This window comes from Mrakia frigida (assembly GCF_051309035.1).
Source record: "Mrakia frigida strain ATCC 22029 unplaced genomic scaffold BDY24scaffold_19, whole genome shotgun sequence".
In the NCBI taxonomy this organism is placed as follows: Eukaryota; Fungi; Basidiomycota; class Tremellomycetes; order Cystofilobasidiales; family Mrakiaceae; genus Mrakia; species Mrakia frigida.
In genome coordinates, this window is record NW_027481262.1 from 535,877 (window position 1) to 561,352 (window position 25,476).

Below are 25,476 nucleotides of genomic sequence, written 5' to 3' on the forward strand. Positions count from 1 at the left end.
AAGTTAAAGACGCGATCCGCCATCTTAATTTGACCTTGCACGTCGGAGGTGAGCGTCCCTCTTTTTTTTTTTGGAGCTCTCTCCTCACCTTCAACGCTCATCATCTCCTCTCTCGCGAATGTCCTACATCTCGCCCACTCTGCGTATAGCCAGGTCAAGCATCAAGCCTCGCTTCCCTTCTTCCTCCTCTTCCAAACGAACCGTCAACATCTCCTCCCCTCCTCCTCCCAAATCATCGAGCTCAACCTCCTCCTCCTCCTTCCCTCTCTCAACCCTCCTCGCAACAGGATTCACAGCTTCAGCTCTCACCTACCTTCTCGCCAACCCTCCTCAACTCCTCTTAGATGTCTTTAACCCAGTACCGGAACCTCCGTTCATCTCGCCGCTGTATGGAAGCGAAAAGGACTTTGAGACGGCGATTCAAGAGCTGAAGAGCTTGTTCGAGCCACTGGGGAAGGATCAGGTCTCTACAGCTCCGGAAGAGCTGCTTGGTCATGGGTGAGTCTACGAGACTGTTGAGCAGCTGTTTGGGATGGTCTGGTGCGAAACTCAGGTCGGAAAAACTGGAAGGGAGGCGAGGAGAGCGATGGGACAAAGAAGGAAGGAGGGAGGGACGGCGAGCTGACCTTTCTCCTTTCCTTCGCTTTTTTTGGTTGAGCTAGTTTCTCGACCAACACTTACCACGCTCCTCGAATCCCAGCAGTCGTTACCTACCCTGAATCTACAGAAGATGTCGTCAAGGTCGGTTCCTTGATCTCTAGAGCTCTTCTTCACGAACGCTCGTGCTCAGGGCTGAACTTTCGCCTTTTTTGTGCCCTCCCAGATCGTCAAGATCGCAGCCAAGTACCGAGTCCCTATGACTCCTTGGTCTGGAGGAACCTCGCTCGAGGGACATCTGACTGCTGTGAGTCTTGAAATCATCCTTCTCACTTCCAAGAGCGCTCGAGCTGACCCTCGTTCCCCTCTTCGACGTCCCTTCGAATCAGCCCTACGGAGGTATCAGCGTTGATCTGAGTCGGATGGATAAGATCATCAAGGTCAACGTGGCTGATGGAGATGTGATCTGCCAGGCTGGAGTTGGGTGGGAAGATCTGAACGCTCATTTGAAGGAGGAGGGGATTCCGTTGTTTTTCCCTGTGAGCTCTCTCTCCCTCCTTCCATCTCTCTTTAATAGCCTTAGTATTTCACCATGTCGTTCTGGGTCTCTTCTTTCTTTGATGCTTTCACTGCTTGGAGCCTGGAGTTGCTCTCTAGACTGCTGCACAATCGTGCGCTGACCCCTTTGTCTTTCTTTCCGAACAGCTCGATCCTGGACCTGGAGCTTGCGTCGGAGGGATGATTGCTACAGGATGCTCTGGAACGAATGCTGTTCGGTATGGAACTGCTAAGGTGAGTGAGCTCTCGACTAGAGGAATACAGAGATGGGGGAGAATGACGAGCGAGCTCGAGGGCTGTCGTTTCCGACCGTCGTTGGTTCTGACTCCCGAGCTCACCTGGTAATCCCTCTTGTTTATTCGTAGGCTGAGTGGTTCCTGAATGCTACCGTCGTTCTCCCTAGTGGAGAGGTCATCAAAACGAGGTCTCGAGCTCGGTTCGTCTCCATTCTCTTCTTCTCTTCGCGACGTCGTTTCGAAACTGACGCATCTCTCCTTCCACAGAAAATCGTCGGCTGGATTCGACGTCACCAAGCTTTTCATCGGAGCTGAGGGAACTCTGGGGATTGTCACGTTAGTTCCCTCTCACCCTGGCGTCTTATCTCGAGTCGAATCCGAACGCGTCTGACCGCTTTCCTCCTTCTTTCTTCGTACAGTGAGGGTTTGTCTGCTCATCTCGACTCGTCTTCCTTTCATAACACTAACTTGACGTACTTATCTCAGCCACCCTTCGTCTCGCACCTCTTCTGCCAACGACCGTCGCGATCTGCTCGTTCCCTGACGTTCAACGAGCAACCGAGGCTGTTCAGGAGGTACATCCTGTCTCTCGAGTTCGATCCAAAGCTCTTCGATCACTGACCTGAGACTTCCTTCTTCTTCCGTCAGGTCTTGAACGCTGGAGTGCCGATCCAGTGTGTGAGTCGAGAAGATCGCGACGGCTTCTCATCCAACTCGACTGACACTTCCTTGCCTCGTTCAAACAGGTCGAGCTCTGCGACACCACCATGATGAAGGCTATCAACCAAGCTTCTCTTACCGATCAGAAGTACCCCAACAAGGACTCGATCTTCTTCAAGTTTCAGGGATCGCCAGGAGTGAGCTCAGACTTCTGCTTCACTCGATTCTCTCCTCTCGCTGACTGACTCTCTCTTTCCCCAGATGATCGCCGAAGCTTCGTCCATGGTCCGAGCTATCGTTCCTAAGCACGGAGGAGACGACATCAGATTTGCTGCCTCTGATGAGGAGTCGGCTGCGATTTGGAGAGGTCGAAAGGTTCGTCTTCTTCGACGCGTTGCTTTCTGTCTTCTGCAACAGCTGATCTCTTCCTGAACTTCTCCTTTCAGGTCTCGCATTGGAGTATCATGGCTCTGAATCCCAAAGCCAAGAGCTGGTCGACCGATGTTTGCGTGCCTGCCTCTCAGTTGCCTCGGCTTGTGAAGGAGACTCAGCAGGATCTGGCTGAGTGCGGACTTACCGCGGCGATTGTGGGACATGTCGGAGACGGGAAGTGAGTCCAAGCCAATCTCAACTTCAATCATAGACGAGCTCGAGACTTACTGTTCTTCTCCTGTTCGTTTTACAGCTTCCACGCCGGAATCGTTCGTCGCGTCTTCCCTCCCCCGTCTCTTCCTCTCCTTCGCTCTCGCTGACTCGGCATCCTTCTTTTCTCACGCAGCTTTTCGAGAATCAGGAGGAATACGTGATTGCCGATGGAGCTGTTCATCGAATGGTCGAGAGAGCTATTGCCCTCGACGGGACTTGCACGGGGGAGCATGGAGTTGGAGTTGGGAAGAAGGTGCGTCGGTATCTCTTCCTGTGGCCTTCTCGTCCTTCTCGCTGATTCCAAACCTTAAATCCGAATTCTTCAGGAATACCTCATCTCCGAGCTGGGTCTCGGAACTGTTCAGGTTCGTCGAGTCTCGAACTCTTCCCTTTCGTCACGTCCCTCCGTTCTGACCTGATGCCTCCCCTCTTTCCTTTGTTCAGCTCATGAAACTCATCAAGGACACCATCGACCCTCAAGGAATCATGAACCCAGGCAAGGTGAGCTCTCCCCTTCTTTTGGAACTCCTCTTCACTCGAATGTTTAATGAAGAAGATCGGCCGTCCTGACGCGTCGTGTTTTCCTCTCGTTCTTCCTACCTCTCCCAGCTCTACCCCGACGAGATCCCTACAGAACACGTCGTCGCGACCTGGGGACCCAAGAAATAGACAGCTCGAACCCTTTAGATATCGAGCGAACCTCTTGGGTCTGAAAATTGCATGCAGGTCAACAACGAGGCGCGTTTTTCTCGTTGGTCAAATCGTTCAAGCAAAACGCGACCTTTTCTTCTCGACGGAAACGAGTTTTGTCCATAGAGCAGCAGTTTGAGAGGCGGCATCTTCGTTTTTTTTTTCCTGCCATGGGCTGTAGGTATAGAGAGGATAGCGACGGAACCGAGAGGAGACGAGGGCGATAAGATAAGGAGAACCAAACTTGTTGAGCGATGACCTTGGCCTCGCCCTTCCCTTCCGCTTCTTCTTCTTCGTCTTCCGGTCTCGAGCTTCTTCCTCCCCAACCACATTGATCTCCCTTCCTTGTCCCAAACCTACACACCTTGCCACCATGCTCATGCCCAGCAACGTCGCTCTCACAGCAGCTCAACAACTGACACACGACCTCGCCGTCGCAACAGAGCACTCTGAAATCGACAGTGAGTTCGAGCTCACTTTTCGCCATCCCTTCCTTCTCCTTCCTTCCAATCTCCCCCCCGCTCTCATCCGTCTGACTCTCTTCATCTTGGTGGTACCTGCAGAGTACAACGTAACGATGGTCGAGCACCATCAACTGCTATGGAACGATGCCAATCTGCTCGTAATTCGAGCGAAAGAAGCCGATTTGGCTGAACAACATCGTGTTCGTCCTCCCTCTCCCTCCTGCTCCACCACTCTTCTTTCCCTCATGTGTTCTTCTTCTTCGCTTGCTGACGAGCTCTTCTTCACGCCTCTTGCCTCTTCAGATAGCAGCAGTGGCAGCTGCGATAGCTGTGGTCCCCAAACACGTCTGAGCAATCGAATCATCCCCCCTTCGCCGACTCTTCCCTTTCCCTCTCCTCCCCTCAGAAACCACCCCGTCTCAGGCTTCTCTCACTCTACCCACTTCAGCATCTGATGTTGTTCTTTCCCTCTTGTACCCTCTCTATCGCTTTCGCACTACCGCTCAGTATCATAAACTTTGCCATGCTTTTCCTCTTTGCTCTCTCTCTCTCTCTCTTCGCTTTGTTGAACGACCCCCTTGCTGCACTCTTGCCCTTGTTATGATCGATACCCTTACGTACTACTGTAACCATCAATCTCGTCAGAGACTCGAAGCAGAGCAAGAAAAAGAAGCCCACTTCGTCGTCCATCTCGATCTCGATCCTCTTCCTCGTCTCAGTCGAGTCGAGGGGAGACTTGGGAGAGGATCGAGAACGGAAGCAGACGTTGATATCGACGTTGAATGATCCATCGTCGAACCAGATGACCGAGGCAGGTCGATGTTGAGCGACGACGACGAAAAGCGAGGGAGAGGACGAGGATGCGAAGGCGAAGGCGAGGGCCGAAGGAGGTGTTGATTTCCATCGACAGGCTCGCTCGCAAGAGCACTTCGAGGATCGACCCATCTAGAAAGAAGAACAAACAGACCAGTATCAGCCTCTCATCGCTCTCCTCCAAACGACGGAGCCAACACGACAACGCGTCTAGTCGTTCGACACGAAAGAAAGGGAAGATCTCAGAACTCACCTGCCTTCCTCTCTCATTCTCCCTCTCCGCCTCTCGCTCACCAGAACCCAAATCGTCCCATTCCCAGCCCAACAACTGACCAGCTTCCCATCTCGCTCAAATCTCCGAACTCGAACCCGACGCCGAAGGAGGCCAAACCCTCCTCAACCCATCCTTCTCCTCCCAATTCTCCGTCCCTCCATCTCCCATGTTCCCGACTTCCTTCACGTCACTCTTCCAATCCTGCTCTGTTGGGACGGAGAGGAAGACCAAAACGTGCTCCGATCCAGCTCGAAGCATCGAGTACGTCGCGTCGGGAGGGAGGGAGGGAAAGGCTCCTTGAGGAGGTTCTGGAAGTGGTGGTGATGAAGGCTGGTGGAGGACAGAAGTGGGAAGTGACGGGCTAGTCGGTGAGGAGGAGGATGGAGGAGGACCAGGTGGCGGCGATTTGGAAGATCGTTGAAGGAGGAGGAGACGCGTCCGAGGGGTCGTAGTTGGAGAGAGGGAGGGATATCTGGGTTGCTGGGTTCAATGGGCGACCGAGGAATTCCAGAAGAGGAGGAGAGTTAGTTGAATGGTGACGAATGAGGGTGTGGTGAAGTCCTAGGGCGAGACTGGTCCTCGCACCGACGGGAGGAGAGGAGGAGAGGAGGAGAGGTGTTGAGACGAGGATGACTGCTGGAGGAGGCGGGGTGGTTTCGTCGGTGCTGTTGAGACGGGAGGTGTAAGAGTTGTTCCAGGAGTATAGTGTTGACCATGACGAGCTGCTCCCCATCCTAGAAGTCTCTGGCTTGACTGGTCGTCGGATCTTGCGAGACGAAGGAGGAGGGCCTCGGTGCAGCGACGAGGGAGTAGATACGCTCGTCTCAAAAAGACATGCCAGCAGAAGCTCTCCTCTCCTTCTCCTCGTCCTCGTCGACCGTTCCCGAGTTCGGCGAAGTCGTTGGTTCCCATGGCGAGGAGGAGGTCCGGTAGAGGCGAAGGAGGGTCGCGAGGGAAGGACTGAGCCGGTCGCCCAGCTCACTGGCGATGATCTGACGAAGGTAGTCGTCAGGAGGCAGAGATTGAGCGAGGTTCGTAGTGGTGTTTTCTTCCTCTTGCTTCCTCTAGGTCTAGAGCGACTCTGAGTTCGAGAGGGAAGGGAGGAAGCTTTAACCTGCGAGAACCCTCCTCGACGTCGACCCTCCCTCTCCTCTTCTACGTTATCGACCCCAAGCTGACCTCCGGCTCCGTCACCTCATCCCAGATCTCCCTATACCAGCTGTCCCTTTCCAGCTAGCAGACCGAGTGGTTGGCTCCGAGGGCGAGTCCCCAGACAGATCTGTTTCGTTTGAGGAGGAGGGAAGGAGGTCGAGCTCGACGTTTGTTGTCGAGGAGGACGAGGAGACGCAGCGGAGGGAGACGTGCGAGTCTTCCTTTTGGGAGTGGGAGAGTAGATTTTGAGCGTTGGATCCTGAGGAGAAGAGTGCGAACGAGGGAGGGGGGAAGCAGAAGGGAGCGAGCTCATCGTCGTTGAGGGAGGGAGGAAACGAAAGCTCACCTTTCGCTCCTTCTCTTTCCTTTCGCCTCCTTAACTCTCACCGCCGCAAATCTGCTACTTTTTGTTTGCCTGACATAACTGACGCTCTAGCTTCCGCATGAACGAGCTGTCTAGGATCTAGAGAACGGATCTATCCGCTTTCACCCGTCCTCTCTTCCAGACTCTTCTCGTGCTCCTGATCTTCCTCTTCTTCTTCCCTTTCTCTCGACGGTGTCCGTCGATCCCGTCTCTAGCAACCAACTGCATCAACTTCTTTCACACTCTAAACGATGCTCGCCTCTCCTGCTCGACCAACTTCCCCTCCCCTTCATGCCCACTTCGACGAGGCTTCCTCCTCCTCTCAACCTCAGCGCCGCGGCTCCTCCTCCGTCCTCTCCTCTTCCAAGTCAGCGCCTTCCGTCTCCTCCCTGAAGAGACCCTCAGCACCAACTCCAGCTCCTCGAGAACGAGCTGAATCTCAACTCAGCAACACAACTCACAGCACTACCAGAGATCGGGATCTCTCATCAGCGCCGACGAGCCAACCTCACATCGTTCTCGACGAAGCGCCAGCGAAGAGGACGAACATGCTCGAACAGGAGGACATCGTCCTCAGCGTGGATCTCTGCAAGTTTCACGCTGGAGATCGCCTTCCTTCCGATCCCTTTTGGAGACCTCGGTGAGCCCTTGCACGAATCTGAGGAAGGATGAAGAAGGAAGAGAGCATCGGGAAACTGATCGCCCGTCCTCCTTTCTTTCTTTCCCCTTTGCTGCTTCGTCGTTTCGTTGAACAGATGGGAAATGGCCAATATTCACGTAGCACTATGGACTGGACTAGCTCAGGTCTACAAGGTCAGTATATATCCGTATCTCTTGCACTTGTTCGCGTGAGAACAGAGAGGCTGACATCTGCGACGCGTCGGGTTTGGGTTTTCCTTTTTGCAGCACGCTCCTCTCATTACGGAACGTTCGGATTCGGAGAAGCTCGCGTTCTCAAGGTTTGCAGCTGCGGTGGTGGCTGCTATCGGGACGTGAGTTCCTCTTCCTAGTCCCAAGCGAGATCGTTTCTCCGTCGAGCTGATTGGGTGTCGTTTCGTTGTTTCAAGTCACCACGACGTCGAAGAGGGTGAGTCGGTATTAGAATGTGCTTCGTTAGTAGTAACACAGCTGCTGAAGCTTCTTTCTTTTCTTATATCAGAGGTGTACTTCCCCTCCCTAGAGCTCAAAGTCTCGATGGCAGCCAACCTCGATCAACACACGTCTGTGAGTTTCTCTACTCTCCTCCCCCACTCAGCACCTTCGAGTCCTGATCCTTGGATCCCGATCACTCAGTTCGACGACGGACTCCGAGCGCTCAAGTTCTACCTTCGCTCTTGCATCTTGGATCCTTCCCTCCTCGACGCGTCGACGGTTCTCGACATGGTTGATTCGTTCGCCGTTGAGCTCGCTACTCACTTCGCTGACGAGGTTTGTACGATTCGATACTTCTCAATACTTTAGAAGTTTACCTGACTGACATCGGCATCTTTGCTTCAGCTCAACACCCTCCACCCTGAGATCCTCTCGCAACACTTCTCAACGCGTGAGCTCGACAAGCAGGGAGCTTCGTTGCAGAAGCACATCATCAAGGTCGGCTCGCTTTTACCTTAGTCGCTTCCTCAATATCCGCTGATCGATCTGCCTTTCTCTCTTCTTACAGGACTTCAAACGGCACCTCTATATCGCTCTTCGTTCGTCCCGCTCTCTTTTCTCCCACTCTTTCTCCCTTCTACTCCCTTCCATTCGTAGCTCATCTGCCTCGACCTGAACTATCTCTCCACCCTTCTCTCCCTCAGCCGTCCTCATCATCAACACACCTCCAGGACGCCAATGGCCGCTCTTTTCCCCTCTCGTTCGTCGAATCCTCATCCCTCTCGTCCTCGGAAGGAAGTACAAGACGAGTTGGAAGTGTGAGTCTCTCTCCTTCTGTTTCCCCAGCTCCTCTCGACTTTCCTCTAGCCCGAGCGAGAAGAGGAAGACGCATCGTCGTTCCCGTTCCCAAACTGACACGCGTCCTCTTCTTCTCTTCAAACAGACGGGAAATGGCCCAATCAACTCAACGTGTTCCATTCCGGAGCCGGAGAAACATCATCCAACCTCGAAAAAACTCTTCCAGTCGAAGTCTTCAAGAACAACACCAGCACGCTCTCGGCCAAACCGAGCGTTATCACTTCGAGCGGTTTCGACGCGTCCAAACCCGTCCGGGCGAGGGTGAAATCGATGAGCTCGAAGTCTGTGATCAAGGACTGGACTGATGGGGTTGAGATGGGAAAGGAAGGGCGTGGGAAGGCGGGAGAACATCATGTTGAGGGCGCGGATGAGGGAGGGAGGCAGAAGGCGGAGGGAGAGGAGAGGGTGGTTGAGGGACTGCCGTGAAGCTGCTTAGATAGTTGGTTTGTAACGAATTTGATCACGATTGCTCGAGCTGGTTGGAAAGAGAACTTGGAGAGAAAGAGTGGGATGCGAAAACCGTTCTCATTGAACCACTTCCTGTGTTCGGCAGTTAAAAAAGCATCTATTCGTATCAAACCGATCGAACACCAGTGCCCTTCGAGCATTCCTCACCGTAAGCTGAACTGCGAGATCTGTAGTTGCCAACGAGAAAGAGAAAGTCAGGAACAACGAAACGAGGACCGAAGGACGCGTCTCCCGTTTTCCATCGAGCGACTCACTTTAGCTCGTTCGATCCAGCTTCACCAGCCCAAAAGAGTCCTCGTGCCCTTCAGACCTAGCATTCCTCTCGACCTTCGACGATCTCCTGACCTGCTTCTTGGTTGGCTGAGAATCCCAAACCTCGAAGTGCTTTTCCCTCGATCCTTCGGCCTCGGGTTACGACGCGACCTCCGACTCGAGACTGTCGACCGAAGACTGGGGTCGGACGTCGGGGTGAGCTCGAGGATCAACAACCATTCCAGGTTGGTTGGGAGGGTTGAAGACAGAGGTGACTACCGTCATCGAAATGCCTTCACGAGTCGATGGCGTTGTTGGAGTGGCAGCGAGGAGATGGCGTCGAGTTGAGGCGAAGATGAGCACTGATGGGGAGGGACGCGAGAGATAGGTTAGTTCTGGAGTGCTCGGCAGGCTCTCTCGTTCAAGGACGAACCGTCGGAGATGCCTGAAAAGAAAGAGCGAAGCGGAAAAAGTCAGACGCGTCGAAACCAGGCGGTCGAAACTCGAAACCCCCCCGCCCTTCGAAACTTGAAAGGAGAATTATGTACTTATACAGACGAAAAACGTGTTGCTGAAAACATAGACTGAATGGTCGAGAATCTTGTCTTGGGATCCCAGTATAACGCAGACGACGAGTGGAAGGCTGCCCACCAGATACGAAATGGGGTACCTGTAGACGGGCGAGGAGGGTTTCAGTTTACGTTTCCGCTAATGAAAGTGTGTACGACTCACCACAACATCTTCCGAGCAACTTTTCGAACCTGCCTTCCTCTCGTGACAGAGGAAGGAACCTCTGATCGTCCACCGGCGACTCCTGAGCTCGACCCTTTTCCAACTGAACTGATCTGTCGATTGGAGATCCGGTCGAGAGCTCCACTCAAGGAGAGGAACAGAATGACGTAGAGAATTAACATGATGGTGAGGGCGGAGACCGAGAGGAAAGCCACGGCCCTGGAAGAAGAGGGACGAACAGTCAACATCTCGACGCGTCGACGAGATTCAGAGACGAGACGAAGACTGACAGAAGCCACGATTTGGCGTTCGAAGAGCCGATGGTGAGCCAGCATCCATCAGAGTTTGGTCCTGAGATACGTTTGTAGGAGACATTGACAGCAAGCGAGACGGTGATTTCGAAGAAGAGGAAGAAAAGGAGAGGAACAAGCGCGACGTGTCAGCCGCTGCTTCTAGCCTGAGAGAGCGGTTAGTGGGATAATTCTTACCGTAGAAGGAGTAGGGTGACTTGTTGCGAATTGGTCCCACGATGGTTATCAGCTGCTCAAAAGAAAGAGAAGAGAGAAGGAGGTCAGCGACGCGGTAGAACGAAAGTGAAACGACTCGCGCGGGAACTGTCTTCTCGTTAGACGTACCAAAGCGAAAAGCCACCCACAGGGCACGACGACCCATTTTTCCCACTGAGGAGGAGTGTAACGAATGTAGAGAAGACAGAAGGTCTGAACGGCGAGGCAGAGACTGGGATGAAACGATGCGACGCGTCAAAGGTTGAACGACGAGCAGAACGAGGATTGACTCGACTCACTTCCAGAAGATCGCCCCTGTCACTCCAAACTGGTTCGAGATGCCTTGGAACACGCAGAGATTCTCGTGCCTGATTATGAACTGAAGAGAAGGGAGAGACGGCTTCAGAGAGGGAGAGAAACAGGGGATCGCAAAGGGGTCGTCTCTCCAGGCTGCGACGGGAAGAAAACTCACCTCTTGAGACCACCGAATATCGCACATAGCCGCAAGCGACATGCCCAGATCAAAGATCAGCAGGTTCAGAAGGTAGACTCCCACTGAATGGACAAAGAGAGCAGCGTCAGTCGCTTCGCCGAAAACTGAGAGCGGGAGGGAGGAAAAAAAGCGAGCTCACTGTCCGTCGAGAGGAACCGCTTTAAAGACTCAGATCACTCTTTTCGGGCTCCATGACCAACGTAAAAAACGTGGGACAGAAGGTAGAAGAGAAGCGAAGAGACGATGGCGCAGGAAATCACTCCAAAAGCTCCCAAAACCTGTCGACGAAATAGACAAAGTCAGCCTCGTCGAAGAAGCGAGCAGACGAGAAACAAAACTCACAGCGGTGGATGCTGCCTCTCTCCGAGTGAGTCGGATAGCTGTAATGTGTAGAAGACCCTCCCAGAGCTCGAATTCGATGGTGTTCGAGGTGTTGGACGGTAAGTCCCTCGGAAGAAACATGCTGCGTCGCGTCGAAGAAGGAGAGTCCGAGACGAAGGAAGGACCAAGAGGTGTGCTGAGACCTGAAAGGAAGCGAGAGTTTTGAGCACGCTCGAGGGAGGAAGTGTTGACGGGAAGGAAGCGAGCGAGCGAAACCTGTCGTGCTGGTTGAGAGGGAAGGAGAAAGAGGGGTGACCGGAGATCTTCAAACCGACCTGCAATAAATAAAGAGCTAGGAGGAGGGTCATGGGGTTAGATTACTTTTTCCATAGGCGAGAACAGCCGAGAAAGGGGGAGCAGGGGCGAAAGAGGACGGGCAGGAAGGCTCGTGCGTCGACGCGTCTCGACTCCAGGGAGGTCGAAGTTGTTCACGACGGATGTGAGTGGCGACTTCGTAGAGCAGCACGGACTGATATACTAGGAGATCAGATGTGCGAAGCTTGAGAAATCGACCAGAGGAACTCCCGGGCGAGAGGAGGTGGGAGGGGGTCAGCACGACTTTCGGCCTTTCTTTCATTTTCGAAGTCGGTTGATCGTCCTTGACTACCTCTCATCTCCGGCAAGAAAATTAGCCTCAGCAAAAGAACACGAGGAAAGATCAGCCAAGCATCGAAATTCTACACGTGAAGAGCGAGAAAAAACGAGCACAGCGGCTCTCTCGAAGAGAGGCGAGGAGAGACGCCTGAGAGAAGGAGAGTGCAAAGAGATCGATTTTGGTGGGAGAGAGGTGGTGTTAGGCTTAGGTGCACCCAATGCAAAAGAGAGAAGGAGAAGAGCAAAAACAAGAATCCAAAAGAGGGCTGAAGGAGAGCAAAAGGAACGGAAAGGGAGGGAGCGAAACAGTTGAGGATAATGCGAGCGAGCGAAAAAAGACAAGGAGGGAAAAGGGAAGGAGCGAACGATGCAGCTATAGAGAACAACAGATCGAAGCGAAACAGGAGGTGGAGAGAGGGAGATATGGAGGAGGAGGAAAGGAAAACGGGACGGAGGGGGGGAGAAGAGAGAGAGAGGATCTACAAATCTAATCTACTTGGTCGCCTTCGCCTTCTTGGACTTGGGTCCCTTTCGAGCGGTCTTGGACGAGTTTCCAGAGACGTACTTGACGAGGTCCTCGACCTGAAAAGGGGGAGAAGGAAGAAGCGAGCGTCAGTTGACGAAACGAGAGACGCGGAAGGAAGGAAGCGACGCGACTCACCTCGAGATGTCCCCTCGATCCAGCTCCGTTAGGATCAACAACAACAGCAGCAGCCTCGGCCTTCTTCTTCTTGTCCTCTCCTCCAACCGGGATGACCTCCTCGGCTCCATTCCTGACGACTCCTCCGTTCACGGCTCGTCCTGCCAAAGCCGCTCGTTGCTGAGGAGCGACGAACCTCTTGGGAGCTCCAGCTCCTCCCCTCTTCGCGAGCTCGACCTGACCCTTGAAGGCCTGGTGAAGACCCTCGGCCTCGATGGAGAGAGGATCCTCCTTTCCGAGCCGCTCGAGGAAGATCTTGGCGGCGATTCCAGAGTGGTGAGCGGCTCCTTCGTAGTCGGCGAGGCAGAAGAGGGACTGTCCGAGGGAGTGCTCGGCGTTGGCGATGGTGATGGAGGTGGGACCGTGAAGTCGAGCTCCGACCTCGCAGACGGATCGGAAGACCTTGGACGAGGACTCGAATTGGGATCCGAGGGAGAGGAGTTGACCTACGACGAAGACGAACGGGGAAGACGAGAGTGAGTACGGTTTTACAACTTCGTCTGTGAGCGGTGAAGAAGATGCTTACCGATGTTGGTCTGAAGGGAAAGGAAGGAAAGAAAAGACGGAAGTCAGCGTTGAAAGAGAGAGTCGAGAGGAAAGGAAGAGAGAAACGAGACTCACCAAGAGGACGAGCTGATCGGGGTGATCGTCTCCGTAAACGACGTCCCAGAGTTCCAGCACATGCCTGAACATCTTCAAAGCCATCTCGACGTCCTCTCCCAAGTGCTCCAGCATGGCCAAGTTCTGGTAGTAGCTCAGCGTATCGGGGTGATCCAATCCGAGCGTCCTCTCAGCGACGATGACTCCCTGCCTCTGGAACCTCAACGCCAAAGCGAGCTGGTCGGCGAACTCGGGTACGATGGGCTCTCCCTCCTTGAGAGGCGGCTCCTCGGCGTTGGCTCGCTCTCCGAGAGCGGCTCGGAAGAGCTGGATGACGGTGACCGAGTAGGCGTTGTAGGCTCGAGCGACGTCCTTGTGGAAGAGCGCGTGGATGGTCTCGTAGAGGGAGATGGATTCTTGCATGAGCTCGAGTCCGGCGAGCTTGTCTCCTCGTTGGATGGTGATCTTTCCAGCTTCCATGGTCTCCTCGGAGGCGGCACTCTGTTCGAGAAGAAAGACGCGCCGAAGAAAGAACAGCAGAAAGTCAGCTCGAGTCGATAGATTCGTTTAAAGGAACGAGACGAATGACGAGAGAGAGGAGAACATAGCGAATTGACTCACCGAAGGCTCAGAGTCCTTGACAGTCGGCACGAAAGCGACGATATCCTCCGGCGAGAACGTCGACGATCCAGCTCCTCCCCTCGACTTCTTTCCTCCCTTCTTGGCCTTGGCAACCTCTTCCTCTCCCTCCGAAACAGCCTCGAACTGGTAGTCCCTAGCGGCGAGCTGGAATCCGAATCGAAGAGCGAGCTCTCGAACGATCTGGGGCTTCTTGAGGTCGGTGGTGAGGAAGGTGTCGGGAAGGTTGAATCGGAACCTCTTCTGAACCTCGGCGGTGATGATGGCTCGGAGGGAGGTGGGGGTGAGGGAAACCCAGGTGGATGGGTTGTCGAGGATGAAGGGAGAGGGCTCGTGGTTGGGCTTGGGATCCGACTCGATTCCGACGAGACAGTTGAGGAAGTGGGAGACGACGGAGGACCACTCGTCGGCGAGAAGACCTCGGATGAGACCTCGAAGGATTCGCTTAGCGGCTCGGAAGACCATCTCTTGGAGAGAGACGACCTGTAGACGGAAAATGAAGAAGGAAAAGCTCGGTCAGTCGAGAACTTCGAAGACGGAAGAGGAGGAGGTGCGAGAATGGAACTCACGAGGAAAGAGTTGAGCTGGGGAACGGAGTCGTTTCCCTGACCAGCGGAGAGGACTCGCTCCATGTTGGCGGTGACCATTCCGAGGTACCTAGAGGGACGAGAAAAGAGAGGAGGGATCGAAGGAGGTCAACGAAGGAAAGAAAGGAGGACGAGGGGACGAGAAGCGAAACGAACCTCATGTTGATTCCCTTCTTGTGGAAGGCCTGAGTGAGCATCATTCCATCCGAAACGGACTCTCGTCCGGTGATGACATCGATGATGAACGAGGGAACGGCGACGGTCCTGAGGTAGACCGACGCGTCTCGAACAGCCTTGACGGCGACGTCCTCCTCGTCGTTGGTGGGCGAAGCGATGTAAGCGTTGGACTTGGTCTGCTCGAGATCCTTCTCGGCGTCTCCCGAAGGAAGAGGCTTGGTGTCGACGAAGGCGTCGGGGTTGAATCGAAGCTCGAATCGAGCGGAAGGCCCGTCGGCCTTGGTGATGCTGACCTCTCCGGTGGGCTTGTGGACGTGGATGTCTCCGTTGGCTTGAACGACGACCTGCTCCTGCTCCTCCTCGGTCTCCTCGGCGACGACGGGCTTCTCCTCCTCCTGGGAGGCGACGGTAGGGGAGGTGGCGGCGGAATCCTTGACGGACGACTCCTCGGACTCGACGGCAGGAGGAGAAGCGAGAGCCTTCCTCTTGTTGGCGAGATCGGTAGCCCACTTCCTGAACTCGGCGTCCCAGAAGGCGTCGAGGAGCTCGGGTCGAAGGAGAGCGAGTCGATGAGGGTAGGCGACTCCATTGGACGCTTCCTCGTCGTCGACCTCCATCTTCTCGGCGTCGGGGCCCTTCTCTCCCTTGGGTCGAGTAAGGCTCTCGACGTTGGACTTGGTGTAGAGAGGTCCCTCGATATCCTTCTGGAGGAACTCGACGTCGACGGGGCTGAGTCGGTAGGCGTCGAGGATGTACTTCCTCCCGTCGGTTCCGTTGAGTCCCTTGACCTCCGAGCTCGTCCAGAGCTTGATCTTGTCTCCGCTGGGTCCAGCCTTGACGTCGTGAAGAGCGAGTCGGAATCCATCGGCAACCTTCTCCATGAGGGTGTGGAAGGAAGAGTTCCATCGAACGACCTCGGGTCCGGCCTCGAAGTCGGCTCCGTAGACGATGAGGTGAGGGTTGCTCTCGGACTCGACGACGTCCTTCTTCTCGACCGACGACGACTCTCCATCAACCTCCATCTTGGTCTCCTCGTCCTCGACGTCCTCGATCTTCTTGGTAGCAGAAGCGGCGTCCTCTCCAGCGGCAGCGGCGGCTTCGACGGCTTCCTCCTCGTCCTTCCTCCTGAAGATTCCGGGCAGGAACGACTGGCAGACCCATCGCTCTCCAGCCCAGTCGACGACGGTGTGACCGAGAAGACAAGCTCCGTCGACGTCGAGTTGGTTGAGGGACCTGATACCGGCGACGTCCTTTCCACAAGCGACGTGAGCGGCCTCGTCCGATCCGAGGTGAGAGAACGAGTCGATGCTGTCGAGTCCCTTGGTGAAGAAGATGTTTCGGTGGAGCCACATGTGGGCAGCGGAGACCTCGTGAGGGTTGAGAGGGACGACGTCTCCTCGCTGAGAAGGAAGAAAAAGGTGAAAGAAAGAAGAGTCAGCGTTCGATTTTCGACGCGTCGAAGGAAACTGCTCAAGAAACTCGAGATATACGAATGCAACGAAAACGAGAACTCACAGCGATACCCATAACTCCCTTCACACAAGCAGCAGTGAACTCGGCCTGAATCCTAGCGAGGTTCTTCTCCCTGTTGACTCGATCCTGCATCGTCTCTCGGGCCATCTCCCTGGCCTGCTGGATCTCGTCGTTCCAATCCTTGGCTCCTTCCATTCCGTCGGGTCCGGTGGCTCCACTGAGGAGGTATGAAACCTGCTGCCTAACGGGATCGGCGACGGTGTTGGTCGCGGGCTCGACGAGCCAAGGGTGGGCGGCGAGAGCTTGCTGGATGGGAGTGATGGCAAGGAGATCTCGAGGTCGAGCTCCCTCGGCTCCGTCCTGCTGAGCCTTTCCGACGAGGGAAGCAAAGTTGGAGGAGAAGTTGGGCGAAAGACCGTGGAGGAGGTCGAGGAGGGAGTGGGCGGCGAAGTCCTTGGGAGAGGGTCGAGCCGAGGGATCGAAGACGACGGTGGTGGACTTGGAGACGAACCATCCTCGGACGGTACAGGTGAGCTGGACGGATTCTCCCTCGAGAGTGGTGACCGAGAGGTAGAGGAGGTGACCCTTGGCTCGGTACTGGGGAGGAGGAGGGTTCCATGGGGAGACTCCGAAGGCCTTGACGCACGACGCTGGGTGAAGGTTCTCGATAGGTCGAGGGAGGAAGGTCGAGAGAGGGGTTCCGGTCCATCCCTCGTAGTCGTTGAAGAGGTGCTTGTCCGAAGAGACGAGCTTGGAGGTAGGGAGGGAGGATTTGGTGGGAGGAGAGACGGCTTTGGAGTTGGTCGACTTCTTGTTCGAGGACTTTCCGTTGGAAGATCGGTGACCATTGGTGAGAGCGACGTCGGTGGCAGCTGGAGAGTGGGAAAAAGTACGAGAAAAGTCGAGGGAAGAAAGACAGAAGGGAAAGATGGAAATGAGCTTGAGCTCGAGATGAAAGGGAAACAAACGAGCTGAACGAAGACTGACCCTTCTTCTCCTCGAAAGCAGGAACGAGTCCATCTCGAACAGCCTCGTACATGCTAGCTCCAGGAGAGACTCCCAAGGCAGCGGGATCCTGAGCGTCAGATCCGGTGGCGAGATATTCCCTCAATCGAAGGACCTGAGTTCGAGCATCGGTCTCGGAGAAGGGCTCTGCGAGAAAGTGATGGAAAGTGATCAGCTCTTCGCCTGAGAGTATAGAGCATCGTTATCCTAACCTCCCTCTTCCTCTACCAGATGGGGTTTCAACTCACCTCGAACGACTTCCAGAACCTTTTCTCCCTCTTCGCGACCCTCCCCACCAAAGACCTCTCCGACCTCGATAAAGTCCGAGAGCTTCTCTCCGAGCTTGATCTCCAAAGCCTCTCGACCCTTGTTGACGACCTCTCCACGAGTAGCTCCCTCAGGGACTGGGAGTCGGAACGAGAAGGGTCCCAACCAGTATCCGAAAGGAGATTCCTGGACCTGCATTCGAAGATCCTGGAGAACCTCCATCGCAGCGGTGTGAATCACGATCTTGGTAGGAGTTGCCGAGGCATCGGGCGAAGGAAGGTAGGTGCTGGAGTTGGTAGGAGTAGGGAGGAGGATAGTGACGGGGAAGGTATCTGCAAGAGAGAAAGGAGAGGGACCGAGGAGGGAGGGAAGGAAGGAGAAAGAAAGTCAGAAAGCGAGCTCGAGCAGTCGACCAGAAATGATCGAGAAGAGATGAAACTCACACTCGAGTTGAGCGATAGCCTCAGATTCGTCTTGAGCCTTCTGGTCTTCTGTAGAGAAATGCGAGCGACAGACATAAAAGGAAGAGGAGGGAGGGAGACGGAAGGAAGGTAATCGAAAAACGTCAGTTCTCTTCGAAGACGAGCTCGTTTGAACGCAAGAGAGCAGCGAAGGAGATGCCTGCAGAGCTCTAATGTTCCTCCTGCTACCAGACCATCCCCATACAAGAAGTCCTGCTCAGGAGGGAGAGCAAAAAAAAAGAGCGATCTCGCCTCGTTTGACCTCCGAGTCCTTCCTCTTCATCGGGTCGTCCTCGCTTTAAACCCGCTCCGTTCTAGCTCTCCCTCCTTTGCTGCCAGAGCTCTGAAACCAGGAAGAGCAAAGTACTAACCTGAAGGAGCAGCTTGAGAATCTACTTCAGGCACCGAAGAGGAGGATTCAAGGGTAGTGACGTCCGCCATGGTTGTTTCGATGGAAGAGAGGGAGGACGAATGAAGGGGGGAGGATGAGAGAGCTGAGCTTGGAGCTACTGCAGCTTGTTTTGTTTTTGAAAGGAAAGGGAGAGAAAGAGGTTTTGGGTCCTAGGCTGAGAGAGGCGAGGATTATCCGGTTTTGAGAGAGGGTTGTAGTTGGTTGAAAGGGAAGAGAGGAGGTTGGCTGAATGGTCTTGCTCTCAAAAAAAAAAGGGAGGTCCCCGACTCGGATCAAACGACGGAACTCGCACTTCTCTTCCGAACGACTATACCAAGGCCAGATCGAGTCTACACGCTGCTAGGTCGAGCTCGCCAGGTTTAAAAAAAAAGGAAGACCTGCCTGGAGAATGCCAACCAAGCTTTTGCGCCGTCGCGAGCTGGCCTTCTTCCCTGACCGCTCTCCACTCTCTCCTCCTCCTACGACCGTCAAAGACCTCGGAATCAAGTCAAACCTCCTCGAAGACCTAAGAGCTGAAGAATGGGAAACGGGAGCGAGCAGGTGAAGGAAGAAGTGCCGCCATCGAGGAATTGAGGGACGGGCGAGGCGACGCAGAGAGGACCGAGGAGGAAGTTGAGGGTCGATTGGACGACGGGGGCAGGAGAAGGATGAAAACTTGGAAGAGGAACGAGAAGGACAAGAAATATGATGAAGGAAGACGGAGTCTCAGAGAGGGTAAGCTCCGACGAAGAGCGCGAGGGAAAGGAAAGAAAGCGACGCGTCGTCGGGAATGGAAACACAAAGGAAAACAGGTCTGGAAGAGGCTCAAGGCCTGACGTACTAAAGTTCGAAGAGATCTATAGCACTACCTCGGATCCGACCTCGAGATTCTCATCTCTTGACGCGTGAGCAACTAGAACTGAGCGACGCGTTAATTACAGACGAGAAAAGCAGACGTTCAGCTCCGTCCTAGTAGACTCGTCCGAAGCTCTGGAAGCCTGAGGCTATTCGTTGAGAGAAAACTGGAGACTGCAGAGGTCGAAGTCGGGGTGAGGACTGTTGAGGGAGAAGAGGGAAGAGAAGCGACGCCAAAGCGAACGAGGGGGAGGGGACTGCTGGTTTTGAGCGTCGGGGAGGGCGAACTGGTGACGAACAGAGTTCGAGGCGAGGCGAGAACACTTCGAGAGATGAACGAAGGAAGGGGATGAAGGTGGTGGCCAAAGGGAAGGGAGAGAAGCGAGGTCGAAAGTTCGCTTTTCGGTGACAAACCGCCCTCCATCGAATCGCCCTTTCTTCCATCAATTTTGCTCATTGGACGCAATGGCACAAATGTTCGTCCAAGGAGAAAAATCAAAGGAACCAGCGAACATTCTCTGAGAGAACGAGAAGTTGATTCCAACCTCAACTTCCCTCGAAGCTCACCCATCTCCCCTTCACCTCCAACGTCGACCTCCTCCCCCACCTTCCTGTTTCCCAATCCAAGCCCCTTCTCCCCTCTCTCCTCTCTCCGTGTAGCAGGTTCATCAAAGCTCTCGATTCTACGCTCCAGCTTGCTCTTGTATTCAGCAGGAAACCTCGCTTCGTTTCAGCTCGAACCCGACTCTGTCCTCCCTCCGACCGTCCCTCCTCTCCCTTATCCCATCCCTCTTTCTCCTGAAGAAATGGACCACCACGAACACACCCATCTCTGCATTTCTCACTTCTGCTCGATTCTCTGCGATGCATCTCCTCATCCTCACAGTACTTCTCGTGAGTCGTCTTCGTTCGAGCTCGAGCTCGAGCTCGACAACTCTTCGTCCTTCCTTTTTGTTCCCTCCCTTCGCTGTTGCTGACCTCTCTCTTTCCCTCTTTTTCCTTCTCTCCCCTCCTCCGCTCAACCTACTCCAGCTACGCTGTACGTCGCTTTGCTCGCCTCTTCTCGCAAAGCGCTTTCATTCGTTCACGAGCTCACCTTCCCCTCCTCCTCCTCCGCGTCCTCTCCTCTTTCTTCGTTGACACCCACCCAGGATCCCCGACCTCTTTCAACTCTTCACCTTGTTCTTCAGAGAATGCGCCGACGCTTTTTCCGACGAGAACGAACAAGAACGGACACCTCTGCTTCGTCCGAACACAAACTCATCTCGACCTCCTCCTCCTCCTCAACCCTCAACGAGTACGAGTACGAGAACGACGCCGCCTCTCGTCGTCGCCAGTCCACCGCGGAAGGATACGATGGTGGTTCCCAGTGGGTTGGGAGGCGAGACGGACAGGCCGCCGAGTTATAGATCTACTGAGGAGGAGGAGGAGAGGGAGGAGGGCGGGAGGTAGAACGAAGGAGGGACAGAGGGTCGAGGCGAAAGATGGGGGTTGGTTTTGTTTTTATGACGTTTCACGATGCTTGATGACATCTTACGATACAGTATCGCTCCGCTTTGTACGAGTCTGCTCGAGGAGGACGACGAGAGAGAGGTGGAAAGGAGTGCACGACGACGCGACTCGCCGAGGTCGAGCGCGTTCCCTTCTCTTTCAATGTCTCCCCTTTCTCGCTGAATGTATCTCATCATCGAAGTTCCCGCTCGTCTCCCTGCCCTCTCTCTCTCTCTCTCTTTCAACCAAACGCGTTCGTTATGAAAGAAAACAAGAATCGCATCGTCGCCAACTCCAAAAAAGAAATCGACACCGACGCTCCTCTCCCCTCCTCCCAATTGACTCCCACTTTCAGCGATTCACCACGAAGGGCAAAGCTTAGGCGACAACTGAATAACGAGAACGAAAAGGAAAGGAAAGGGAGTCAGTGATCGACGTCGAGAACGAAAGCGAAGGAGAGAGACGAGAGACTCACGGGCAGAGGCAGTAGCGGACTCGTACTTGAAGGTGGGGGAGATGACCTGTCGGGACTTGTAGTACTGAGAACGGCGAAGGGAAGGAGGAAGAGAGAGAGAGAGGAAATCAGCCTCGAGCTCTCATCGACGACGAGGAGAAAGAACGGAAAGGGAGAGAGACGGGAAAGACTCACCCTAGCCAATCGGTGGATCCTGGACTCGATGAGAATGAGTCGGAACTTGGCATCCTTGTCCTTTCGGAACTGGTTCAAGTGGGTTCGGACGGCGACGGCCTTCTTGATGACTGAGGAAATAGGAAGGGAAGAAAAGAGAGGTCAATGGACGAGACGAGGACGAGACGGAAAGAGGGTTGGGACGAACGGCAGTAGAGATCCTCGGGGAGCTCAGGAGCCATACCAGCGGACTTGAGAATTCGGAGAATCTTGTTTCCGGTGACGAATCGGACCTGGACAAGAGCGAGAACGAAAAGAAGAAGGAAAGAGGTCAGCTTTCGCGTCGCTCGAAAACGGAAGAAGGAACAGCTCGACCAAGACGAACCTGGGGGACACCGTGAGAATCCCTGAGGATGACACCGATCTGCGAGGGGGACAGACCCTTCCTGGCGAGCTTGAAGATGTGGTCGCAGATCTCCTCGGGGGTGGACTTGAGCCACGCGGGGGCGGATCGCTTGTAGGGCAAAGCCGAGGAGGCGATACCTTTTCCGGGGGCGTGCATTCTAAGAAACGAAAGCGAACGAAGCGAAGGAGAGAAGAGAAGGAAGAAAGGTGAGTATTAGGTGGTTATGAGTAGAGTCGAGGGAAGGAGAAAGAACGAAAAGAACGAGGTGAGTCGCCTCTTTCGCTCTCTCTCCTCTCTCGGACATCTCTCTCCCCTTCGAAGAACCGTGCGGGTTTCGACTTCTCATGTGTGGTGTGCTAGTGAGGGTCGAGTTCTTCGTTCGCTGTGCGAACACCACCTACTCTGCTCGGAAGCGAGAGAGGAACGAAGAAGAACGGTGAGGGCGAGCGGAGGAAGAGCAGAAGGGGTTCGAAATGGAGGGAAGGTAGAGGGTTGCGAATGGTTTGGTGTAGAAGATGCTCATCATCGACAGTCGAAAGCTCGGGAGAGTCGAGTCGAGTACAGGCGAACGAGAACGAAAGAAAGGAAGGTGAAGGGTGCGTTGTTCGGGTTTCTATCCAAGGGTTGAAGTAGAGAAGTCGGATCATCGAAGAGAGATCAAGAGCGATGGGGTTTCAAGCCATATATGCTCTCGAAGGTCTCTTCAAAATGTTTCCAAGCTCCCCTGTAACTCCTCCCAGTCCAGAAAACACAAAAGAAACGACCCTCGACTCCCCTCCTCTCGATCCGTCCGATTTCCTCTAGCTCTACTCTTCTCTCGTCGAGCTTCGTCCGTCTAGTAAGAATCTCCTCCATATAGCTCCCTCAAGCCTCCTCTGTCCAACTCCTTCCCGAAAGGGAATCCAAAGGAGAGAGAGAAGGAAGACGAAGAAAGGAAAGAAGAAGAGCGAGCTCTCGTTTTTCCTTCCTTCCCCTCCTCCAACCTCCCTCCTTCGATTCCCCTCCTCTCCCTCTCTCCGCGCCAACCCCAAACACACACACAGACAGAGAAGGAAATCACGCAGAGGGTTCCATTGCCGATGTATATATACACCGAAGGCGGATGCAAGGAAGGAGGAAAGGAACGAACCTTCCCATTTTGAACGAGTTAAAACTTGAAGGGAGGTGGTGAAGAAAAAGGAGGTGGCGACTACGACGAAAGAGAAGTAATAGAGAGTCAGGAGGGCGGTAGGAGGAAGGAGGAGCAAAGAAGGGGGGGAAAGGCCGAGCTCACAGTCTTGACGGTCAGAAACCAGGAAGGAAGAGGAGGAGGAGGAGCAGGATTGAAGGGAAGGACGCAGCACAGCCGTTAAGGTGGGTAGAGAGAGACCGAGATCGGACGATTTCTAGCTCGTTGAGTTGATGTGAGTAGGAAAGTTTCGTTAGAGAACGACTATAACGAGACCTCAGAAAAAAAAATGTGGTGAAAAAGCGACGAAACCCGTGCGAGAGCTGAATCTCCGACGCGAGATGGACCTCGTTCAACCGTCGCTCGCCAGGTTCCTCGGTCCCTGATATCGCCCAGGTGACAAACCTGCTAGAATACTCGAACAAAAAAAAAATTGAGCACAGAGGGAAGCCCGCTCACTAGACTAGCAGCCTCCAAAAACGAACGAAACGAGTGAAACGAACGTCGAACCATCTCCCAAAACGCTCTCTTCGCCCCCTCAGATTCTACCTCGTACTCATCGAGCTGCTCATACATCCCGGAATCATCTCTTCTGCTCCCCATCAAGCTCCCAGCACCTCAACATCTCGCTCTCCCGTCGAAAAAAACGCCTTCAGCCCAACCGCGACGCGTCTCCTTCTCCCTCCCGGCTCTCTCGTCGCTCTTTGCCCTCTGAAGACCTTCTTCATCTATCCCACCCCTTTGTTTAGATCGGTTAAGATGACTCCTAGTCCTGCCTCCACGATCGTCGAGGGCTCGGGAGAGATGCAAAGCTCGAAAGAAACCCGCGTCGCTCCCTCTTGTCTCTCCCCTTTCCCTCTCCTCTAAAGATCGTAAAACTCATTAAAACACAACCCGTACTATCCTTCCTAGAAATCCATATCCCCACCGTAAACCCCTCCTCCTCCTCCTCCCACCGCTCCTCCTTCCCCTCCTGCTCCTCCTCCAAACCCAAACCCGAAGCCCTCCCCTTGCTGCCTTGCTCCGACCCCGACACCAGCGCCCGCTCCCTCCGCCCACCCTTCCATCTGAGCTTTACTCCTCTCGGCTGCCCACTGCTCCTCGATATCCTGCGTCAGCAAGACCAGTTCGCCGAGCGTGAGCTGGAGGACCTTGACGGGCGTGGTTGAAGCGACGGTTTGGACTTTGAGCAGGAAGTAAGGCTCGAGAGGGTGAGGGTGTTTGTAGCCTGCAAAGAGGACCGAGGGGTTTTTGAGGAGATGGCTAGGTGAAAAAAAGGAGGAGGAAGGGAAGGAGGGGTGAGTCAAGTTGAAGGAGAGAGAGAGAGAGAGAAAGGGACGGCGAGCGCTCACCCTCGAATCATGTTCGCCAGCGTGTGGTCTTGCTTTGGGAATCGAAACGTAGCAGCGTTGGGAATCTTGGTGTCTTCGGTGACTTCCACACTGCGATTGATTCAACGAAGGCAAGAAAGGGAGAAGAACAAGAAGAAGAGGAAGAGGGAAGAGAAGAAGGAGAAGCGTGAGCAACTTTGTCTCTTTTTTGGGTATGGAATCAACATGGAATCAAGGAAAGCACAACAACAACGACAACAGCAACAACAAGAACCCTTTCAACCCGACCGACCGAAACGAGCTCAACTCCAACGCTGAGCTTCCTTCCTTCCTTCCTTCCTCAAGCACAAGCGAGCTGGAACGAGATCCAACTCACTGCTTCTCTCCGTCTGTTGGCCACCACTGTTCCGTTCGATTTGGAGTGTTGGTTTCGTTGGCGGATACGGCTCCCATACTGTTCTACTGCTGGTGGTGGCGGAGATGGACGAAGGGAAGGGGAAGGGCGTGGTCGTTCGTTCGTTGAGATCTGTTCCAAGTTTGACGAGGAGTCACGAAGAAGGGAGCAAAAGCGAGTCAGCAAACGGGCTGTTAAGAAGTCGATAATACCGAACTAGAGATGAGGTAGAGGATGGGGTATCATTCTGACCTCCGAGGTTTCTTAAGCCTCGAAGATAACTTTGTGCTCGTCTATCGCTCATCGCGACCGATCTCCACCGGTCACATCAGGGGATTGACAGATTAATGAGATTTGAGATAATCATTTGGGGAAGAGCTCCAGCTACGATAGGAGAATCGCTGCTGGGCTGTAGGAGGAAGGGAGGTTGGTGGGAGGGTGAATGAAGAGAGGGACGAAGGAGGGAGGACTCACGAGTCGGGTTGAGAGCCTGGATGCAGTGTTCGTGAAGCGAGAAGAGACTGTTTCCCGATGCGAGAAGAGGGAGAGAAGAGAAAAAGAGTCAGTATACGAGCTCGAGAAGCAAACAGAGTTGGGAGGTGGTGAAGAAAGGAAGGCAAAGGGAGAAGGAAGGGATCATGTTGTCTCTCGGGTTTCTTAAGCCCTCGAGGATTGTTGCTCGTTTATCGCCATCGGATCGATCTCCACCGATCCTCGGGGGATTGACAGATTATCGAGAAGGTATGTAATCATTTAAGGAGAGTGGCGAAGGGAGGGAGGAGGGAGGAACGACGACAAGGACGTTGAGGCTGAAAAAAAAACGACGTCGACGGCGAGGGAGGAGAAGGAGACTCACGAAAGAGAGACGAGAAGCAGACGAGCGTTGGGGCTTGGAGAGCGAAGAAGGAAAAGACTGAGAAGGAGAAGGAGTCAGCTTTTGAGCTCGAGAAGGGAACGAACGAGGGAGGGCTGAAAGGAGATGGAGATGGCGAGGGAGGGAAGGAGAAGAAGGAGAACTCACAAAGTTGAAGGTGGGCTGAAGAGCGAGAACGAGAATGGGAAAAAAGCTGCGTT

General features: G+C 54.2%; 9 protein-coding genes across 9 annotated transcripts; 3 read left to right on the top strand and 6 right to left on the bottom strand.

Annotated features, from left to right (window-relative positions):
* Positions 1 to 86: 86 nt before the first annotated feature.
* Positions 87 to 3,467, top strand: BDY24DRAFT_392391 (FAD-binding domain-containing protein). The gene is made up of 18 exons (XM_076640899.1): positions 87 to 498; positions 663 to 741; positions 824 to 904; positions 987 to 1,136; positions 1,303 to 1,389; positions 1,521 to 1,591; positions 1,659 to 1,727; positions 1,811 to 1,815; positions 1,878 to 1,966; positions 2,040 to 2,069; positions 2,138 to 2,248; positions 2,313 to 2,426; positions 2,498 to 2,661; positions 2,737 to 2,752; positions 2,830 to 2,949; positions 3,023 to 3,061; positions 3,141 to 3,197; positions 3,306 to 3,467. The coding sequence occupies exons 1-18, from the start codon at positions 119 to 121 to the stop codon at positions 3,363 to 3,365; spliced, it is 1,722 nt and encodes a 573-aa protein (XP_076495858.1). The 5' UTR covers positions 87 to 118; the 3' UTR covers positions 3,366 to 3,467.
* Positions 3,468 to 4,079: 612 nt separating this feature from the next.
* Positions 4,080 to 5,107, bottom strand: BDY24DRAFT_87746 (uncharacterized protein). The gene is made up of 2 exons (XM_076645209.1): positions 4,917 to 5,107; positions 4,080 to 4,795 (listed from the first exon to the last, which is right to left on the bottom strand). Exon 2 carries the CDS (start codon positions 4,793 to 4,795, stop codon positions 4,295 to 4,297), a length of 501 nt encoding a protein of 166 aa, XP_076495859.1. The 5' UTR covers positions 4,917 to 5,107; the 3' UTR covers positions 4,080 to 4,294.
* A 191-nt stretch (positions 5,108 to 5,298) lies between these two features.
* BDY24DRAFT_416072 (uncharacterized protein) lies at positions 5,299 to 5,849 on the bottom strand (the record flags this gene model as incomplete). Its single annotated transcript, XM_076643541.1, has 2 exons — positions 5,299 to 5,703; positions 5,772 to 5,849. The coding sequence occupies 2 exons, from the start codon at positions 5,847 to 5,849 to the stop codon at positions 5,299 to 5,301; spliced, it is 483 nt and encodes a 160-aa protein (XP_076495860.1).
* Positions 5,850 to 6,533: 684 nt separating this feature from the next.
* Positions 6,534 to 8,917, top strand: BDY24DRAFT_392400 (hemerythrin domain-containing protein). Its single transcript, XM_076640900.1, has 10 exons — positions 6,534 to 7,093; positions 7,209 to 7,266; positions 7,360 to 7,445; positions 7,521 to 7,540; positions 7,613 to 7,677; positions 7,747 to 7,881; positions 7,951 to 8,043; positions 8,114 to 8,144; positions 8,250 to 8,363; positions 8,489 to 8,917. Exons 1-10 carry the CDS (start codon positions 6,705 to 6,707, stop codon positions 8,827 to 8,829), a joined length of 1,332 nt encoding a protein of 443 aa, XP_076495861.1. The 5' UTR covers positions 6,534 to 6,704; the 3' UTR covers positions 8,830 to 8,917.
* Positions 8,918 to 9,282: 365 nt separating this feature from the next.
* On the bottom strand, positions 9,283 to 11,316 carry BDY24DRAFT_416074 (uncharacterized protein; the record flags this gene model as incomplete). Its single annotated transcript, XM_076643542.1, has 11 exons — positions 9,283 to 9,485; positions 9,557 to 9,568; positions 9,678 to 9,793; positions 9,856 to 10,074; positions 10,146 to 10,206; positions 10,344 to 10,395; positions 10,491 to 10,593; positions 10,661 to 10,740; positions 10,834 to 10,916; positions 11,051 to 11,132; positions 11,197 to 11,316. The coding sequence occupies 11 exons, from the start codon at positions 11,314 to 11,316 to the stop codon at positions 9,283 to 9,285; spliced, it is 1,131 nt and encodes a 376-aa protein (XP_076495862.1).
* Positions 11,317 to 11,881: 565 nt separating this feature from the next.
* Positions 11,882 to 18,357, bottom strand: CLU1 (translation initiation factor 3 subunit CLU1). The gene is made up of 12 exons (XM_076640901.1): positions 18,110 to 18,357; positions 17,721 to 17,768; positions 17,259 to 17,609; positions 16,993 to 17,157; positions 16,048 to 16,877; positions 14,512 to 15,932; positions 14,338 to 14,425; positions 13,751 to 14,251; positions 13,151 to 13,630; positions 13,056 to 13,065; positions 12,491 to 12,975; positions 11,882 to 12,411 (listed from the first exon to the last, which is right to left on the bottom strand). The coding sequence occupies exons 1-12, from the start codon at positions 18,177 to 18,179 to the stop codon at positions 12,322 to 12,324; spliced, it is 4,539 nt and encodes a 1,512-aa protein (XP_076495863.1). The 5' UTR covers positions 18,180 to 18,357; the 3' UTR covers positions 11,882 to 12,321.
* A 1,486-nt stretch (positions 18,358 to 19,843) lies between these two features.
* Positions 19,844 to 20,198, top strand: BDY24DRAFT_392418 (uncharacterized protein). Its single transcript, XM_076640902.1, has one exon. It carries the CDS (start codon positions 19,849 to 19,851, stop codon positions 20,122 to 20,124), a length of 276 nt encoding a protein of 91 aa, XP_076495864.1. The 5' UTR covers positions 19,844 to 19,848; the 3' UTR covers positions 20,125 to 20,198.
* A 538-nt stretch (positions 20,199 to 20,736) lies between these two features.
* RPS13 (40S ribosomal protein uS15 RPS13) lies at positions 20,737 to 22,803 on the bottom strand. Its single transcript, XM_076640903.1, has 7 exons — positions 22,783 to 22,803; positions 22,639 to 22,698; positions 21,489 to 21,666; positions 21,312 to 21,396; positions 21,125 to 21,234; positions 20,951 to 21,014; positions 20,737 to 20,864 (listed from the first exon to the last, which is right to left on the bottom strand). The coding sequence occupies exons 2-7, from the start codon at positions 22,644 to 22,646 to the stop codon at positions 20,854 to 20,856; spliced, it is 456 nt and encodes a 151-aa protein (XP_076495865.1). The 5' UTR covers positions 22,647 to 22,698; positions 22,783 to 22,803; the 3' UTR covers positions 20,737 to 20,853.
* A 733-nt stretch (positions 22,804 to 23,536) lies between these two features.
* RPB11 (DNA-directed RNA polymerase II core subunit RPB11) lies at positions 23,537 to 24,857 on the bottom strand. Its single transcript, XM_076640904.1, has 3 exons — positions 24,385 to 24,857; positions 24,030 to 24,119; positions 23,537 to 23,940 (listed from the first exon to the last, which is right to left on the bottom strand). Exons 1-3 carry the CDS (start codon positions 24,459 to 24,461, stop codon positions 23,586 to 23,588), a joined length of 522 nt encoding a protein of 173 aa, XP_076495866.1. The 5' UTR covers positions 24,462 to 24,857; the 3' UTR covers positions 23,537 to 23,585.
* Between the last annotated feature and the right edge of the window lie 619 nt (positions 24,858 to 25,476).